An 18,625-nucleotide genomic window follows, 5' to 3' on the forward strand; every position below is an offset into this window, starting at 1 on the left:
TTTTTTAGAGATTTTACTTATTTATTCATTTAAGAGGGAGAGCAAGAGAGCGTGCTAGCGAGCACATGAGCAGGGTGAGGGTCAGAGAAAGAGAGGGAGAGAAGCAGACTGTGCTGAGCACAGGGTCCAACACAGGGCTTTATCTCAGGATCCCAAGATCATGACCTGAGCCAAAACCAAGAGCTGGACACTTAACTGACTGAGCCACCCAGGTTCCCCTGTGGTGATTTCTCTTAGATGTGAATTATGGGTTTTTTCGGAGCCTTGCTGGTATATGATCCTGAGCATTTCTGGGAGGGAAAATGTCTTGTCATGGAGCCAAGGATTTGGGGCCTTGACTTGACAGTGTGGAACATGACTTCCATAAGGAGAAAACTGGTAGTTTCATCGAGAGATTGGTAGTGGGGAAGACCAGAGACTTAGGGCTCCTGGGCTTTCATTGCTGATTTGCCTTACAGAGGGGTTATTCTGCAACATGGATCAGACTGGAGGAGATTAAGCTGAGTGAAATACATCAAGCAGACAGAGTAAATTATCATATGGTTTCACTTGTGGAGCATAAGGAATAACATGGAGGACATTAGGAGAAGGAAAGGAAAAATGAATTGGGGCAAATTGGAGGGGGAGAAACAATCTGAGGGTTTTGGAAGGGAGGGGGTGGGGGGTTGGGTGAGCTTGGTGATGGGTATTAAGGAGGGCACGTATTGCATGCAGCACTGGGTGTGGTGCATAAACAATGAATCTTGGAACACTGCATCAAAAACTAATGATGTAGGGGCGCCTGGGTGGCTCAGTGGGTTAAAGCCTCTGCCTTCGGCTCGGGTCATGATCCCAGGGTCCTGGGATCGAGCCCTGCATCGGGCTGTCCGCTCCGCGGATAGCCTGCTTCCTCCTCTCTCTCTTTCTACCTGCCTCTCTGCCTACTTGTGATCTCTGTCTGTTAAATAAATAAATAAATAAAATCTTTAAAAAAAAAAAACAAAAAACTAATGATGTATTGTATGGTGACTAACATAACACATATAAATAAATAAATAAATAAATAAATAAATAAATAAATAAATAGGGGATATTCTGGTTTTGCCTCTTAGGCCCTTGAGCTTAAATGGCCAGTGTCTAATATTTTTAGGATAGACTTGTTGCTGAAACTCAGCAATGATCAAGCAAATTATATTTCCTTACCTATAAAATGCAGATGTTAATATCTATTTTATAGGGCTGTAAGAGTATTTGGTGACATGATGCATATAAAATTCTTAGCACATGCTTGGCACATGGTAAGAGCTCAATAAATAGTAGCTTTTGCAGTTAGCCTCTGAACCCAGTTCCCCCAGGTATGTGTAGGAGTTCCTGGGAGTTCAGACCAGATGGCCTCCTCCCTAGAACATTGAAGAAGGAGGAGCCTTGGCTGGAGAAATAAGGAGGGTTTCTACAGATATTTAAAATCTGGGCTCTGTAGGTCCCCATTTAGGAAGAAAGATTATCTGGCTGAGACTTGGAAGTATTTAAGCCTGTTTCAGTGGGATTGCATTTGCAGATTTCAGCTGAGGTCTAGCTTGATACCAAGACCTTGAAACTCATTTTAGCTGGAAGAGGGTTATGTTTATAGAGCTTCTATAACTAAGTACCGTAAACTAGGCGGCTTAAACAACAGAAATTTATTGTTTCAGTTCTGGAGGCTAGGATTCCAAGATCAAGTTGTCTGCAGGGTTGTTTCCTTTTTTTTTTTTTTTTTTTTTTTTAAGATTTTATTTATTTATTTGAGAGAGAGAGCATTGAGAAGGGGAGGGTCAGAGGGAGAAGCAGACTCCCTGCTGAGCAGAGAGCTTGATTTGGGACTCAATCCCAGGACTCCAGGATCATGACCCGAAGGCAGCTGCTTAACCAACTGAGCCACCCAGGCACCCGGGTTGTTTCCTTTCGAAGGCTATGAAGAAAAGTCTGTTCCATGCCTCTTCCTTAGCTTCTGGTGGTTTTTGTGTTTCTAGACTTGAAGAAGCATCACTCTGACATCTTTCTTCATCTTCATATGGTATTCTTATATGCCTCTGTCTCCAAATTTCTTATTTTTATAAGAACACCAGTCTTAACTGGATTAGGGGTCCATCCTGCTCCAGTATGACCTAAACATAACTAATTACATTTGGATCTATTTCCAAATAAGGTCACATTCTGAGCTAGTTGGAGTTAGAACATATGAATTTGGGGGGACATAATTGAACCCCCGACAAGGGTACTTTACTTCAGCACTAAAATTCCTTAAATGTTGAAGTCTTTTCTACCAGGTCAGCAGGACCTTAGTGAACATCTATTTTACTCATGACCCTTGATGGGAGAGGGATGACTACAAATATTTGGTCTGTATAATCCTTTAAGGTCCTAGCTTGGGGAGACAGTGTAGCATAGTGGTTTTGAGCTTAGGCTCTGGGCCAGACTGCCTGGGTTTGTATCTGGATGCTGCCAATTACTAACCATGTGATCTTAAGCAAGTAACTTAATCTCTGTGCTTCCATTTCCTTACCTGCAAAATAAGGAAGATAGTATCTACCCAGACAGGGCTGCCATGAGGCTAAAGTGAATTCATACATGAGAAGAACTAGAACCATTGTCTGGTTAGCATCTGATAAAATATTAATGATTTATATTATTAAAATAACATTCAGATTTAAATTCTCTAAATTGAGAGAAAAAGCAGTCCATAATCAAATACCAAACCAGTAGGATGCAGGTCATAGGAGCTCATATAATGTAGGATATCAGAGCTTGAAGGATCTTTAGAGACCATTTGCCTGAGCCTTCTCTTTTTTACAGATGGAGAAACCAGGGTTCAGAAAAAGGAAGTGACTCGCCCCAGATCAAATGGCTCATTACTAATCTCATCTCGGCTTTTACCCTAAGATCAAGTGCAAATGGCTCATTAGTGGTAGAGCTAGGACTTTAAACTCTTTCTTTCCCTCCCTTACTTTAGTTCCACAAAAAATTAAGTTCTTTAATCATGCTTTGAACACCTATTCTAATCCAAATCTGGCATCTGGCTCTGTCAGTACTTATGTGAAGTAGACAGCCCTTAGTCTTCAAAGGAGCCCACAGCTCAACAAAGAGTTAAATAAGCCAAAAAATGTAATGTTCTTGTTTTTTATTTCCTTTCCCATTTGTCTTGCAGCAAATAAAAAGAAGGAGAAGGAACGGCCGGAGATTTCTCTTCCTTCAGATTTTGAGCACACGATTCACGTTGGTTTTGATGCTGTCACAGGGGAGTTTACAGTAAGTCCTGGGTCACAGAAAGGCCTTTGATCTTTGAGAGTTCTGTTAGTTCTATGCACTGTTAGATTCATTTCTTTTTCCCCTTAGTATTTCTGATGCCTCTGTCTTTGCCTGAGACCCTCATTACTATCTTCTTACATTTATAAGAGGGACATTTTCTTCGCCTCCAAAACTGTACCTGAGAAGGCATATCTCCATTCCTTAACTAGCCCTCTGTTAAGTGTCTTCTTGGCAGCAGGCTTTGTTTTTGTTGGGGAACTGATCATATAAAGATAAATCATACATGGTTCCTGTTCTGAAGGTGGAATAGCCTAGTGAAAGAGCAAACACCTCAAGAAATGACTAATACAATGAGATAGGTACTATAAAAAAGGCTTGTCTAGTGCTCTGAGGGTATAGAAAGAATGGCTAAACTTGTCTTTAACTGCCAGCAGGTATCAGAGTTTCTCCTTCAGGATCTCCTTTGACTGTGCCTTCCTGATAGTGTTGTATGTTTCTCTTATAGGGGATGCCAGAGCAATGGGCTCGCCTCCTTCAGACATCAAATATCACTAAGTCAGAGCAGAAGAAAAACCCGCAGGCTGTTCTGGATGTATTGGAATTTTATAACTCAAAGAAGACTTCCAACAGCCAGAAGTACATGAGCTTTACAGGTATGGGGCTTGAATCCAGAGCAGTCTAGGAAAAAAAAGGGTTTTCATCTGGGTGGAAAAGTTCCACATGCCTTTCGGTGTGGGGTAAGGGAAGAAAGTATTGGAAAGAGTGGGGATGGTACTGTAAGGTGGAATTTTGGAATTTGAGAGCCAAAGTGATGGGTCTTTGCTCTGAGACTACACATTTTTAAAAAGTAACATGACACATATATATTTAGCTTCAAAATGGGAATAATAATTCTTGTCTCAAGAGATTGTAGTGAAGAATAAATGAGCTCATTGATATGAAATTTCTTTTTAGGTTGTAAAACAGCACCATGGAAGTGTAGCTGTCATTAACATTATTAAATTTAATATCATTAAGTTATTTAATAACACATGTGATGTGTATCTTTTAAGTAGATAAGCCCAATTTCTTCCTCAAGGAATTAATTATTATCAGTCAAATGTAAAACAGGCCACTAATAATAAATGTACTTTAGATATACCCTCTCTGTAATAGACTATGTTTTTCAGAGTGCTTTTAATGACAGAATTTGGATTGGAATCCAGGTCTTCTAATTCCCAGATTAGCATCTTTTGAGTTTAATACTTGCCTCTAGTAATTCTGTTTGGACCACCTCTTTCCATAGCAGGGGGATTTTTCTTTTCCAGGATAAGTAACCAGAAGGCCTACGTTTCTAGAAACTTGCCTTTTATAATGTCATCTTAGAATGTTAGAGCAAGATATATCCTCAGTATATACTGCTCCCAGTTCCCCCTTGTTTTGCAGACATTAAAGCCAAAAAAGTCCTTTCTAATGTGGCTAAATTGGTGGCAGAACTGACCTCTTAACTCCAAGTCTGGTGTTATTTTCAGTGTTCATGCTGTCTCTTTCAAAGAGCAGTATTGTTGGAGAAGGTGAGAACCAGGATGAACGAGCTAATTTTGAAGGATGCTTTCCCCAGCAAGTATCTGGCCTGTATCAAAGGGCACAGATGGTGAGGAGGACAAACTGCAGCTTAACTCATGCTGCCGTGGATGGTACCCAGGAGAGGGTCATGCATGTTCCCAGCAGTATTTCCTTCCTCACGTCTGGCCCCGCTGGCTCTGTCTCTTTTCCCATTGAGGGACTGAGTCATTCCAAGGAGGAATTGGGGTTGAGCAGTGCTGGGTGGGAGAGTTTTCTAGTCAGGATGTTAGAGCTTGTGTTTTAAGGCATTTGTCATGAACGTCGGATGAGAAGCTGGCTTCGAAGGCCTCAGCAGCGAAGTCTTTGGAAGAATCTCTGTTTATGTGTACATGTGTGTAGATGTGTACAAGGACCAGATATGTGTATGGAAGCATAGCTCTGTGGGTTTTCATATCTTTGGAATTAAAGTCCATTTAAGTATTTGTGAATTAACCTGTGTATAGATACACACATTAAGATAAATGTGTATATATGATCACCTGTGCAGGCACATATGAATAACACTGTATATGTCTAGAATGTGCAGATATGTGTTCATACAACTCCTTCCATGTGCATAAATTTGTTCACACGTGTGTGTGTGTGTGTGTGTGTGTACACGCAAGTACAGAATTTTTAGTTTTTTAGAGGTTGAAGTCCAGGGCCAATTCTAAGCAAAATTGTATATTTAGCAACATTTTACTTTTTTTAAATTTATTTTGTAAAAAGATGTTATTGGACAGAGAGAAAGTGTGTCACAAGCAGGAGGAGCTGCAGGCAGAGGGAGAGAGAGGCAGAGGGATAGCAAGAAGCAGACTACCCCCATCCCCAGCAGGGAGTCATCTGATGTGGGGCTCTTGCCCAGGACCCTGGTATCTGAACTGAAGGCAGATGCTTAACCAACTGAGCCACCAAGCACCACTGGCACAGTTTTTTTTAATGCCATCTCTCTCCTTTTCCTATTTCCCTTCTTCTCATACTGTTGATTCTGAGACTACCTCAGTTTGTATGCTTGCACATAAATTAATTTCATTGATCCTCATGACGGCCTTGAGGGGTTGGTATAGCAAGGACTATTATCCCCATTTCACAGACTTGGAGAAATTAATTAGGCTTAGAGAAACTGAGTTACTTACTCAGGGTGAATTAACTGATATGTTAGGGAATTATGTTTAAAGTATATCCTGAATTAGTTTCTCCAGGGTACACCTGGCTATTCCCAGGGTTTTTTGAAGAATATATTGTCACAGCTTGTGGGTTCATGATTTGTCGTAGGATCAAAGAAGCTGTACCTGACACTTTCTTATATGATGGAATTGGGATCTTGGACATTCTCTGGACTTGGTTCTTGGTGAGGAATATGTTGGATTTGGTAGAATATTTCTCCTCCTTAATTCCATTGGTGTTGAACTGGCTAAGTCAGTTTCTTCTTAGGTCTGTAGGAATTTAGGTATAAAACCAAACATGATATTTGGCTTTTAAACTTAATTTCTTGCTAAGATCTCCATTGAGTCTGTTTCATGTTTTATTAAATATAAAATATCATTAATTATAAGTTGCACCATTATTTTATATACCACTAAAGAAGAAAAAGTTGCCAATTAAACCATGAAATGCCTTTGATTGTAGGGCACATCTCTCTTCCAGAAATGTTAGTAAAAAATTTACATTTCAAAATCAATGAAATGTGATAATTGTCTCATTGAGGAAGCTTGAATCTATTCTTAGAAGTAAGACCCTGCCTTAAGTTAGACTTGACATGATTAATGCTTCTCTTTTTCTAAACCTTAATTTTTCTTTCCCTGTAGGAAATAGACATGGATGTAGAAAGATCCTTTTTAAAAGCTGAAGCCACAAGCTGGTCATGATTTGTCATGGATAGCTCAGGACATGAATTCTTTCTCTTTCTAGAATGCAGGAAATTTCCTTGACCTTTGAGACCTGATGATGTTAGAGTTGGTGATGTGGATACAGTTCTATAATAGGATTTAGAATTAGACCAGGATACAAATGTTGACTCCTGTTTAACCTGTGTACCCTGGGCAAATTACTTAACTTCTCTGAATCTCAGTTTCCAAATCTATAAAAGTAGACATAATAATTGTACTCAGAGCCGTAGTGAGGATTAAAGGAAGTAATGTGTATAATGTGCTTTAGTATGGTGTCAGGCCCATAATACCATAATAATATTATTTTTATTCTCTGAGTCTGGCAAGGGCTTGATTGGATAGGCTTCCTTAGCTCTCAAGAATGGATTAATTGTGATTATTTACTGACTGGGTCCCTTGTCTTTTTACTTTTGCAGATAAATCAGCTGAGGATTATAATTCTTCTAACACATTGGTAAGTTTTTATTTTCTTCATTCTGATATGGACAGGTCTGGTGGTTAGGGATCAAGACAGTGTGGTAGATGCATAGCCTGGACTGGGAGACACTCATCTTGGTCACTCCCTGTCCCCCACTTGCCAGCCCTCATAGTTCTTATCTATACAATAAAGGAATTGGACTGAATAAACAGTAGGTATCTCTTCTAGATTTGATTTTTTTTTAAAGATTTTATTTATTTATTTGACAGAGAGAGATCACAAGTAGGCAGAGAGGCAGGCAGAGAGAGAGAGAGAGAGTGGAGGAAGCAGGCTCCCTGCTGAGCAGAGAGTCCGATGCGGGACTCGATCCCAGGACCCTGAGATCATGACCTGAGCCGAAGGCAGCGGCTTAACCCACTGAGCCACCCAGGCGCCCCTAGATTTGATTTTTTAGTGTTCCAGAAATCCTAACCTTGGAACCAGAACTGACATCTAGACTCAGTTTTTTATTTGTAGCTTTGAAACCTTGGGAAAGCCAATTTGCCTTTCTGAACTTCACTTTTTTCATCAATAAAATGAAGATGATACACTTTCCTTTACCTGGACATGTCTTCAAATACCTGAATTTAGAAGAGAATTCCCTCTTTTTTGTTGGTAGGGTCTACAAAACTGGATTAGGACTAGTTTTTGGAGGGAGCAGATTCGGTTCATTTAAGGTCATCCATTCTGTTCTCTGACACTGTATAGTGAAGCCCTGTCCCTTAAAGGTATATTATAGGAATCACTGATGAATTGGCTGGAAAGTAAAGCTAGGTGACCTCATCCTCAAAACTTTAAAAATAGAACTACCCTGTGATTTTGTAATTCTACTACTGGGTATTTAAAAGAATACCAGAATAGGAATTCAGGATATATGCACCCCTGTGTTTATAGCAGCATTATTTACAATAGCTAAATGATTGGAAGCTGCCCAAGTGTCCATTAATAGGTGAATGGCTAAAGGAGAAATGGTGTGTGTTTGTGTGTGGGAGTGTGTGTATCTGTGTATCTATCTGTATATATATGTTTATATATTTTTATATATAATGGAATATTATGCAGCCAAAAAAAGAATAAAATCTTGCCACTTGCCACAACATGGTGGTGCTAGAGAGTATCATACTAAGTGAAATAAGTCCTACAAAGACGAATACCATATGATTTCACTTGCATGTGGAATTTAAGAAAAAAAGCAAACGAACAAAGGAAAAAAAAGAGAGAAACTAAGACTTTTAACTATAGAGAACAAATAGATGTTTACCAGAGGGGAGGTGACTCAGGGATGGATGAAGTAGGTGATGGGGATTAAGAAGGGCACTTGTTATGATAGCACTGTGTGATGCATGGAGTTGCTTCATCACTATATTGTACACCTAGAGCTAATAGAACACTGCATGTTACCTAAACTGGAATTAAAAAAGAAAAGAAAAGAAAAAAAAAGCCTAGATGACCACAAAGGTTTCTGCCTCTCTCAACTTACAAATTCCATTTTTCAGAGCAGATAAAGTGGGCTGTTGTTTGAAAGGATCTTATAAATAGTAAGCTCTGATATGTATAAGAGAATACTATAATTCCTCACACCTGATGCTTTCTCTTGTACAAAGGTGGTTTTGTCATATTGATTTATTAAATATTTATAGAACCCCCACTCTATGCCAGGTCCTGTATGGAGAAATGACAATATGGAAATGAATCAGACATTGTCCTAACACCTAAGAATCTTCCTGTCTTATAAGCAGCATGAAGGCACAAGCAGTTACAGTACAGCATGCTAAAACTTCATGAAGCCAGGAGCTGTCTGGCTTTTTATTGCTGTATCCGGGGCATCTGGCAAGTAACCATACTGAATAAAAGGTTGAATGTATAAGAGAAAACTTCTTGATGGTAGAGTCTTGAGTTGAGGAGTTCATTATCTAGGGCAAGAATTGAGACAGGAGGATATTCCAGACAAAGGGAAAATAAATAGCATGTGCAAAGACAAGGAGGTTCACAAGGTATGCTTTTATAGGTAACTGCAAGTGACCTGTTATGATTGGAATGTGAAGTGTGAATGGATGAGAGGCTGGTGATGAGGAGGAATGGTGGCAGGTCAGATCATGTAGAAGTTTTATCTTTATCTTAAAGGTAATGAGAAGCTATTAAAGAATTTTAAACAGGGGAATGGTAAGTTCTAACACAATACTGAGTCACCATCAAAATACTTTAATCCATGCTTCTAGCATTAGGGACTGGTTTACTTTGAGTCATTTACATTCCTATCAATCATAAAAATGTTCACCTGTCCAGAACCTTTGTAACATACTGGTTCCTTTTTTACTCACTATGTCTTTTAATCTTCCCTGGAGTTTAATTAGGTGGGTATTATCCTTGTTTTATTGAAGATAACACTGAAATTGGGAGGGCTTAATGGCAATAGGTATCTGATGCCAGTCTGCATTGCTTTCCCCTGGTTCATTCTTTCATCAAATGGAAGAGATGTAATTAAAGAAAGGGAAAGAATTTTTAAGTGTTAAGATATTTGGGAGTTTCTCCCTATTATTGAACAGTAAGTTTTTTTTTTTTTAAAGATTCTGTATAAACAAAATTTGACAGAGAGATCACAAGTAGGCAGAGAGAGGGGGAAGCAGGCTTCCCACTGAGCCCGATGCAGGGCTCGATCCCAGGACCCTGAGATCGTGACCCGAGCCGAAGGCAGCAGCTCAACCCACTGAGCCACCCAGGCACCCCTGAACAGTAAATTATTGAAGAAGAGGTCTAAACAAAGCTGAGCTGTGCTTTGTGGTTCAGATGTGTTTATGCTTTTACAAGAGTGACAACTATCATTTATTGAGGGGCCAATGTGTGCCAGGCACCATGCTAATAACTGTTTGTGGTTGGTATGGTTAGTCCTCACACTTAACTTGTGAAGAAGGCATTACCCATCCCCATTTCACAGGTAGAAAACAGACTTGCTTGAAGACTCATAATTAGTGGTGGTGCAGAACCAGATTAAAACTAAGGTGAGTCCCAGTCCAGGATACTTTTCACTGTGGCAGAGGACTGAGAAAGATGTCAGAGAGGTCTTATAAAGGAGACTACAGTAAAGCCATAGCTGTGTTGTCCTTTCATGAGGAGGAGGAGCCCTGGGGCTCATGCCATATGGCAGAGAGAATAACACCTGCTTGGTAAAAACCTGGCTTAGTATCTACAATTAAAACCACTGAGGTTGTCAAGGACATTTTATCCCCCAATTCTTAACATTTTTCCCTGTGGTTCAGTATTCTATATTTCCTTACTAGTTTTACCTGAGGGATTATGGTTTGCATTGTGATAGCGTATCATTATTTTCCATATTGGTTTCATACAGATCATCCCACTTGATTTGTGAAATAATTGGATGGAATTGTTATTCCTATAACACAGGTTAAGAAATTGAGATTCAGAGATTAAGTGACTTGCTCTCTACCCTTGAATAAATTAGTAGGAGAAACCAGTACAAAATTCTGTTTTCCTGAGCATTCATTTATTCATTCATGCTATAAATATTTACTTAGCACCTTCTTTGTGTCCAGGTGTTGGTGACACAAAAATGAGTATGCACTATCTTAGTCCTTGAGGGAAAATTTAACAGCACATGAGAGGGATGTGGGCTGCAAGATAGGTATGAGTAATGTGTGATGGGGGTCATATTTGATAAACTGATTTATTCTGCCTGGTAGTGCAGGGAAGTTTTCAGAGTTGTTGGTCCTAATGATTTGTTCATTTAAAAACCACGATCTTTAAGATTCTTTCTAGCACAAAAATTCTGTTACTTGTGGCTTATTGGTATGAGGTCTGGCTCTCAGATTCTATAGCATTTTAATTCCTGAATTTTCATTTATAAAACAAACAGCTGTTATGTGATAGGTTCTTTTGGTGTTGGGGAGTCAAGGACTGGTAAGGTCTTTGCACTTGATTTCACAATTTAGTGAGGAATCAGAACATGTAAACAGGGATTCATGTTCAATTCATAATTCAGGTAAGCACAGGTAATGATCCAGGCAGATAAAAGGGAAATTCTTTCTGGTCTGAGGTAGCATGAACAAAAGCCAAGTTAAGCATCTATCCTTTCAATCCAAAGACTTAGAACTGTGTGCTGGAGCTAAGGAGATCTTCTATATAGGAGAAGAGCTTCTCCTAAGCTATAGCTTAGGAGAAGGAGAGGGGACAGTGGAGAAACAGATTCACACATTTTAGTCTAAACTCACATTTTAGAAGATTCCTCTGGAAATTGGGTCAGGGTATTAGAATGAATTCATATATCTGTCTCTCTTGCTATGCCAAATTTCTTAATTTCAGAAAAGATCTATTAAAAAAAATACAAAGCAGTGCTCTAAAACAAAAATAGAACATAAATAAGCCATTGTCAGAAATTCACAGGATAGAAAGCAAAGATCAGATTGATGAAAATAGAAGAAGCCATAGCTTAAAGTATGTGAAAGAGAAAACTGTGAAGACAAGAGTAGCTGATAGTGTATATAGTACAAGAAGAAGCAGGAAGGAGTCTTGCATCATCTTCAAGGGTAAATTATTTAAAATTCTGCATTTGAAACAGCAAGGGCAGTCTTCATCTTACAGAGAGCAAAAGGTAGCAGAATTTTGACTCTAAGCTTAAGCCAGGTAATTTCTTTTTTTTTTTTTTTAAGATTTTATTTATTTATTTGACAGAGAGAGACACAGTGAGAAAGAGAACAAAAGCAAGGGGAGTGAGAGAGGGAGAATCAGGCTTCCTGCCAAGCAGGGAGCCTGATGCTGGATCCCAGGACTCTGGGGTCATGACCTGAGCTGAAGGCAGACGTTTAACAACTGAGCCACCAAGGCGCCTTAAGCCAGATAATTTTCTAAAGAAAAGAAACTGCCTACTTGAAGAGAACTTGTGCTGTAGGTATAGGTGCTTGAGAGAGAAGCAGAGCAGAGCCTGAGTTAAATACAGATCTCTGCAACAGGTATGAAGAAGGGGAAAAGGAAGAGTAGGTCTGCAGTGGAAGAAAATACATTAAATTCTCTATCCCAAGAGTAAATTTTTCATACTTTGGATAATTGGAAGGAGAAGAATCTCAACCCTACATGTTCTTCTATGCCAACATACTCTAAAGTGATGCCTGCCAACAACCACATGCAGACTCTCTAACTCACATGTAGATTACATCAGACCTCCCATTCAGGAGACAGTGGAGAAACAGATACAACTGCAGAAGAAATCCGTGCTGCTTACATGCACTGATCAACCTAGTTCTTCACTTAGAAGTATGAATGGATAGCCCAGGATCTCTAGATACTGGAAGGAAGGACAGCATTAAAGAGAAGGATCAGATAAAGAAAGTAAAATTGGACCCAGAGGAAATAGATAATTCAAAGAATTTAAATATATATATATATATATATAATATGAACATGTGTTATATATATATAATTACATATATTATATAACATATTATACAGAGGCTTTATAGATGTTGCAGCCACAAAAACATACTGCTATTAGACCAGAGGATGAAAAAGAGTTCTTAGAAATGAAAAATGTGATTAAGGAAATAAATTCAGAAGGATTAAAAAATGCATGTAAGAATGAATAATATGACACAGAATATAAAAACTGGAAAATTGGGGAATCAGGGACACAGGGATTTACTTACGGGGAGATTCAAGAAGAATTAGAGAACTGGGGCACTAACATGGAAAAAATAATCAAAGGAAAAATAGAAGAAAATCCCTCAGTTAAAGAAAAGCACGACCCTTCAGATGAAAGGGCAAACCAGTTATCAGATCAGGTAACTGCAGAGACCCAAGGATAAAGAGAAAGAGCTTCAGACATTTCAAAGAAAATATACACCTGATGCTCCTCATTAGCATTAGGGGGCTGAGGAACAGTATCTTCAGAGGTATGAGAAGAATTACTTAGAACCAAGAATTCTGTACCTAATCAAACTAGCATTTAAGAATGCATGAGGTCGGAGAGGGAGGAGTCAAGATGGCGGAGAAGTAGCAGGCTGAGACTGCTTCAGCTAGCCAGAGATCAGCTAGATAGCTTATCTAAAGATTGCAAACACCTGAAAATCCATTGGCAGATCGAAGAGAAGAAGAACAGCAATTCTGGAAACAGAAAAACAACCACTTTCTGAAAGGTAGGACCTGCGGAGAAGTGAATCCAAAGCGACGGGAAGATAGACCCTGGGGGGAGGGGCAGGCTCCCGGCAAGCGGTGGAGCAACCGCGCACAAAATCAGGACTTTCAAAAGTCTGTTCCGCTGAGGGACATCGCTCCAGAGGCTACCCGGGGCAAAGCCCACACGGGGTCAGCGTGGCCTCAGGTCCCGCAGGGTCACAGAAGGATCGGGGGTGTCTGAGTGTCGCAGAGCTTGCGGGTATTGGAACGGGAAAGCCGGCTACAGAGACAGAGCCGACAGTAAGCTCGTAGCTCCGGGTGACCTTGAACCGGTCGCAGGCTCGGTGAGCTCGGAGTGCGGCCGGAGGTCAGGCAGACGGGAGTAACTGAGCGCGGTTCTCTGAGCGCGCACTGAGGAGTGCGGCCCTAGGCTCTCAGCTCCTCCAGGCCGGAGACCAGGAGGCCGCCATTTGTATTCCCGTCCTCCGGAACTCTACGGAAAGCGCTCAGGGAACAAAAGCTCCTGAAAGCAAACCCAAGCGGATTACTCACCCCGGCCCCGAGTAAAAGCGGTGCAATTCCACCTGGGGCAAAGACACTTGAGAATCACTACAACAGGCCCCTCCCCCAGAAGATCAACAAGAAATCCAGCCGAGACCAAGTTCACCTACCAAAGAGTACGGTTTCAATACCAAGGAGAGCAGCAGAATTCTAGAGGAGGAGAAAGCAAAGCACAGAACTCATGGCTTTTTCCCTGTGATTTTTTTTAGTCTTGCGGTTAATTTAATTTTTTTCTTTTTTTTTTCTTTTTTTTTTTTTTTTTTTGCCTTCGGGTAAAATTTTTTCTTAACTGTTACCTTTTTCTTTTTTAACGATTTTTTACTAGTTTATCTAATACATATATTTTTTCTTTTTTATATTTTTCTTAGGTGTTTTTTTTTTAATTCTTTTCTTTTTTTTTTTTCTCTTTTTTCTTTTTTTTTTTATTTCTTCCTTTTTGAACCTCTTTTTATCCCTTTTCTCCCCCCTCACGATTTTGGATCTCTTCTAATTTGGTTAAAGCATATTTTCCTGGGGTTGTTGCCACCCTTTTAGTATTTTACTTGCCCCTTCATATACTCTTATCTGGACAAAATGACAAGACGGAAAAATTCAACACAAAAAAAAGAACAAGAGGCAGTACCGAAGGCTAGGGACCTAATCAATACAGACATTGGTAATATGTCAGATCTAGAGTTCAGAATGACAATTCTCAAGGTTCTAGCCGGGCTCGAAAAAGGCATGGAAGATATTAGAGAAACCCTCTCGAGAGATATAAAAGCCCTTTCTGGAGAAATAAAAGAACTAAAATCTAACCAAGTTGAAATCAAAAAAGCTATTAATGAGGTGCAATCAAAAATGGAGGCTCTCACTGCTAGGATCAATGAGGCAGAAGAAAGAATTAGTGATATAGAAGACCAAATGACAGAGAATAAAGAAGCTGAGCAAAAGAGGGACAAACAGCTACTGGACCACAAGGGGAGAATTCGAGAGATAAGTGACACCATAAGACGAAACAACATTAGAATAATTGGGATTCCAGAAGAAGAAGAAACAGAGAGGGGAGCAGAAGGTATACTGGAGAGAATTATTGGGGAGAATTTCCCCAATATGGCAAAGGGAACGAGCATCAAAATTCAGGAGGTTCAGAGAACGCCCCTCAAAATCAATAAGAATAGGCCCACACCCCGTCACCTAATAGTAAAATTCACAAGTCTCAGTGACAAAGAGAAAATCCTGAAAGCAGCCCGGGAAAAGAAGTCTGTAACATGCAATGGTAAAAATATTAGATTGGCAGCTGACTTATCCACAGAGACCTGGCAGGCCAGAAAGAGCTGGCATGATATTTTCAGAGCACTAAATGAGAAAAACATGCAGCCCAGAATACTATATCCAGCTAGGCTATCATTGAAAATAGAAGGAGAGATTAAAAGCTTCCAGGACACGGGGTGCCTGGGTGGCTCAGTGGGTTAAACCTCTGCTTTCAGCTCAGGCCATGATCCCAGGGTCCTAGGATCGAGACCCACATCGGGCTCTCTGCTTAGCGGGAAGCCTGCTCCCTCCTCTCTCTCCGCCTGCCTCTCTGCCTACTTGTGATCTCTGTCTGTCAAATAAATAAATAAAATCTTTAAAAAAAAAAAAAAAAAAAAAAAAAAAAAAGCTTCCAGGACAAACAACAACTGAAAGAATTTGCAAACACCAAACCAACTCTACAGGAAATCTTGAAAGGGGTCCTCTAAGCAAAGAGAGATCCTACAAATGGTAGATCAGAAAGGAACAGAGACCATATACAGTAACAGCCACCTTACAGGCAATACAATGGCCCTAAATTCATATCTCTCAATAGTTACCCTGAATGTTAATGGGCTAAATGCCCCTGTCAAAAGACACAGGGTATCAGAATGGATAAAAAAACAAAACCCATCTATATGTTGCCTCCAAGAAACTCATTTTAAGCCCGAAGACACCTCCAGATTTAAAGTGAGGGGGTGGAAAAGAATTTACCATGCTAACGGACATCAGAAGAAAGCAGGAGTGGCAATCCTTATATCAGATCAATTAGATTTTAAGCCAAAAACTATAATAAGAGATGAGGAAGGACACTATATCATACTCAAAGGGTCTGTCCAACAAGAAGATTTAACAATTTTAAATATCTATGCCCCCAACGTGGGAGCAGCCAACTATATAAACCAATTAATAACAAAATCAAAGAAACACATCAACAACAGTACAATAATAGTAGGGGACTTTAACACTCCCCTCACTGAAATGGACAGGTCATCCAAGCAAAAGATCAGCAAGGAAATAAAGGCCTTAAACGACACACTGGACCAGATGGACATCACAGATATATTCAGAACATTTCATCCCAAAGCAACAGAATACACATTCTTCTCTAGTGCACATGGAACATTCTCCAGAATAGATCACATCCTCGTTCCTAAATCAGGACTCAACCGGTATCAAAAGATTGGGATCATTCCCTGCATATTTTCAGACCACAATGCTCTAAAGCTAGAACTCAACCACAAAAGGAAATTTGAAAAGAACCAAAATACATGGAGAATAAACAGCATCCTTCTAAAGAATGAATGGGTCAACCGGGAAATTAAAGAAGAATTGAAAAAAATCATGGAAACAAATGATAATGAAAATACAACGGTTCAAAATCTGTGGGACACAACAAAGGCAGTCCTGAGAGGAAAATATATAGCGGTACAAGCCTTTCTCAAGAAACAAGAAAGGTCTCAGGTACACAATCTAACCCTACACCTAAAGGAGCTGGAAAAAGAACAAGAAAGAAACCCTAAGCCCAGCAGGAGAAGAGAAATCATAAAGATCAGAGCAGAAATCAATGAAATAGAAACCAAAAAAACAATAGAACAAATCAACGAAAGTAGGAGCTGGTTCTTTGAAAGAATTAATAAAATTGATAAACCCCTGGCCCGACTTATCAAAAAGAAAAGAGAAAGGACCCAAATAAATAAAATCATGAATGAAAGAGGAGAGATCACAACTAACACCAAAGAAATACAAACTATTATAAGAACATACTATGAGCAACTCTACGGCAATAAATTTGACAATCTGGAAGAAATGGATGCATTCCTAGAAACATATAAACTACCACAACTGAACCAGGAAGAAATAGAAAGCCTGAACAGACCCATAACCAGTTAGGAGATTGAAACAGTCATTAAAAATCTCCAAACAAACAAAAGCCCAGGGCCAGACGGCTTCCCAGGGGAATTCTACCAAACATTTAAAGAAGAACTAATTCCTTTTCTCCTGAAACTGTTCCAAAAAATAGAAATGGAAGGAAAACTTCCAAACTCATTTTATGAGGCCAGCATCACCTTGATCCCAAAACCAGGCAAGGATCCCACCAAAAAAGAGAGCTATAGACCAATATCCTTGATGAACACAGATGCGAAAATACTCAACAAAATACTAGCCAATAGGATTCAACAGTACATTAAAAAGATAATTCACCACGACCAAGTGGGATTTATTCCAGGGCTGCAAGGTTGGTTCAACATCCGCAAATCAGTCAATGTGATACAACACATCAATAAAAGTAAGAACAGGAACCATATGATACTCTCAATAGATGCTGAAAAAGCATTTGACAAAGTACAGCATCCCTTCCTGATCAAAACTCTTCAAAGTGTAGGGATAGAGGGCACATACCTCAATATCATCAAAGCCATCTATGAAAAACCCACCGCAAATATCATTCTCAATGGAGAAAAACTGAAAGCTTTTCCGCTAAGGTCAGGAACACGGCAGGGATGTCCATTATCACCACTGCTATTCAACATAGTACTAGAGGTCCTAGCCTCAGCAATCAGAGAACAAAAGGAAGTTAAAGGCATCCAAATCGGCAAAGAAGAAGTCAAATTATCACTCTTCGCAGATGATATGATACTATATGTGGAAAACCCAAAAGACTCCACTCCAAAACTGCTAGAACTTATACAGGAATTCAGTAAAGTGTCAGGATATAAAATCAATGCACAGAAATCAGTTGCATTTCTCTACACCAACAGCAAGACAGAAGAAAGGGCAATTAAGGAGTCAATCCCATTTACAATTGCACCCAAAACCATAAGATACCTAGGAATAAACCTAACCAAAGAGACACAGAATCTATACTCAGAAAACTATAAAGTACTCATGAAAGAAATTGAGGAAGACACAAAGAAATGGAAAAATGTTCCATGCTCCTGGATTGGAAGAATAAATATTGTGAAAATGTCTATGTTACCTAAAGCAATCTACACATTTAATGCAATTCCTATCAAAGTACCATCCATCTTTTTCAAAGAAATGGAACAAATAATTCTAAAATTTATATGGAACCAGAAAAGACCTCGAATAGCTAAAGGGATATTGAAAAAGAAAGCCAACGTTGGTGGCATCACAATCCCGGACTTCAAGCTCTATTACAAAGCTGTCATCATCAAGACAGCATGGTACTGGCACAAAAACAGACCCATAGATCAATGGAACAGAATAGAGAGCCCAGAAATAGACTCTCAACTCTATGGTCAACTAATCTTCGACAAAGCAGGAAAGAATGTCCAATGGAAAAAAGACAGCCTCTTCAATAAATGGTGCTGGGAAAATTGGACAGCCACATGCAGAAAAATGAATTTGGACCATTTCCTTACACCACACACAAAAATAGACTCAAAATGGATGACGGACCTCAATGTGCGAAAGGAATCCATCAAAATCCTTGAGGAGAACACAGGCAGCAACC

At 39.6% G+C, this 18,625-nt stretch overlaps 1 protein-coding gene across 4 annotated transcripts in view; it reads left to right on the top strand.

Annotated features, from left to right (window-relative positions):
* PAK1 (p21 (RAC1) activated kinase 1) overlaps window positions 1–18,625 on the top strand; it is a 154,941-nt gene that overhangs the window by 98,215 nt on the left and 38,101 nt on the right. For all 4 annotated transcript variants that reach the window (XM_082749563.1, XM_082749564.1, XM_082749562.1 and 1 more), the window contains exons 3-5: window positions 3,164–3,264; window positions 3,770–3,917; window positions 7,154–7,191. In XM_082749563.1, coding sequence (XP_082605689.1) covers window positions 3,164–3,264; window positions 3,770–3,917; window positions 7,154–7,191 — 287 coding nt within the window. The remainder of the gene's footprint in view (window positions 1–3,163; window positions 3,265–3,769; window positions 3,918–7,153; window positions 7,192–18,625) is intronic.

The sequence above is a fragment of the Mustela nivalis genome (assembly GCF_964662115.1).
Source record: "Mustela nivalis genome assembly, chromosome: 9".
In the NCBI taxonomy this organism is placed as follows: domain Eukaryota; kingdom Metazoa; phylum Chordata; class Mammalia; order Carnivora; family Mustelidae; genus Mustela; species Mustela nivalis.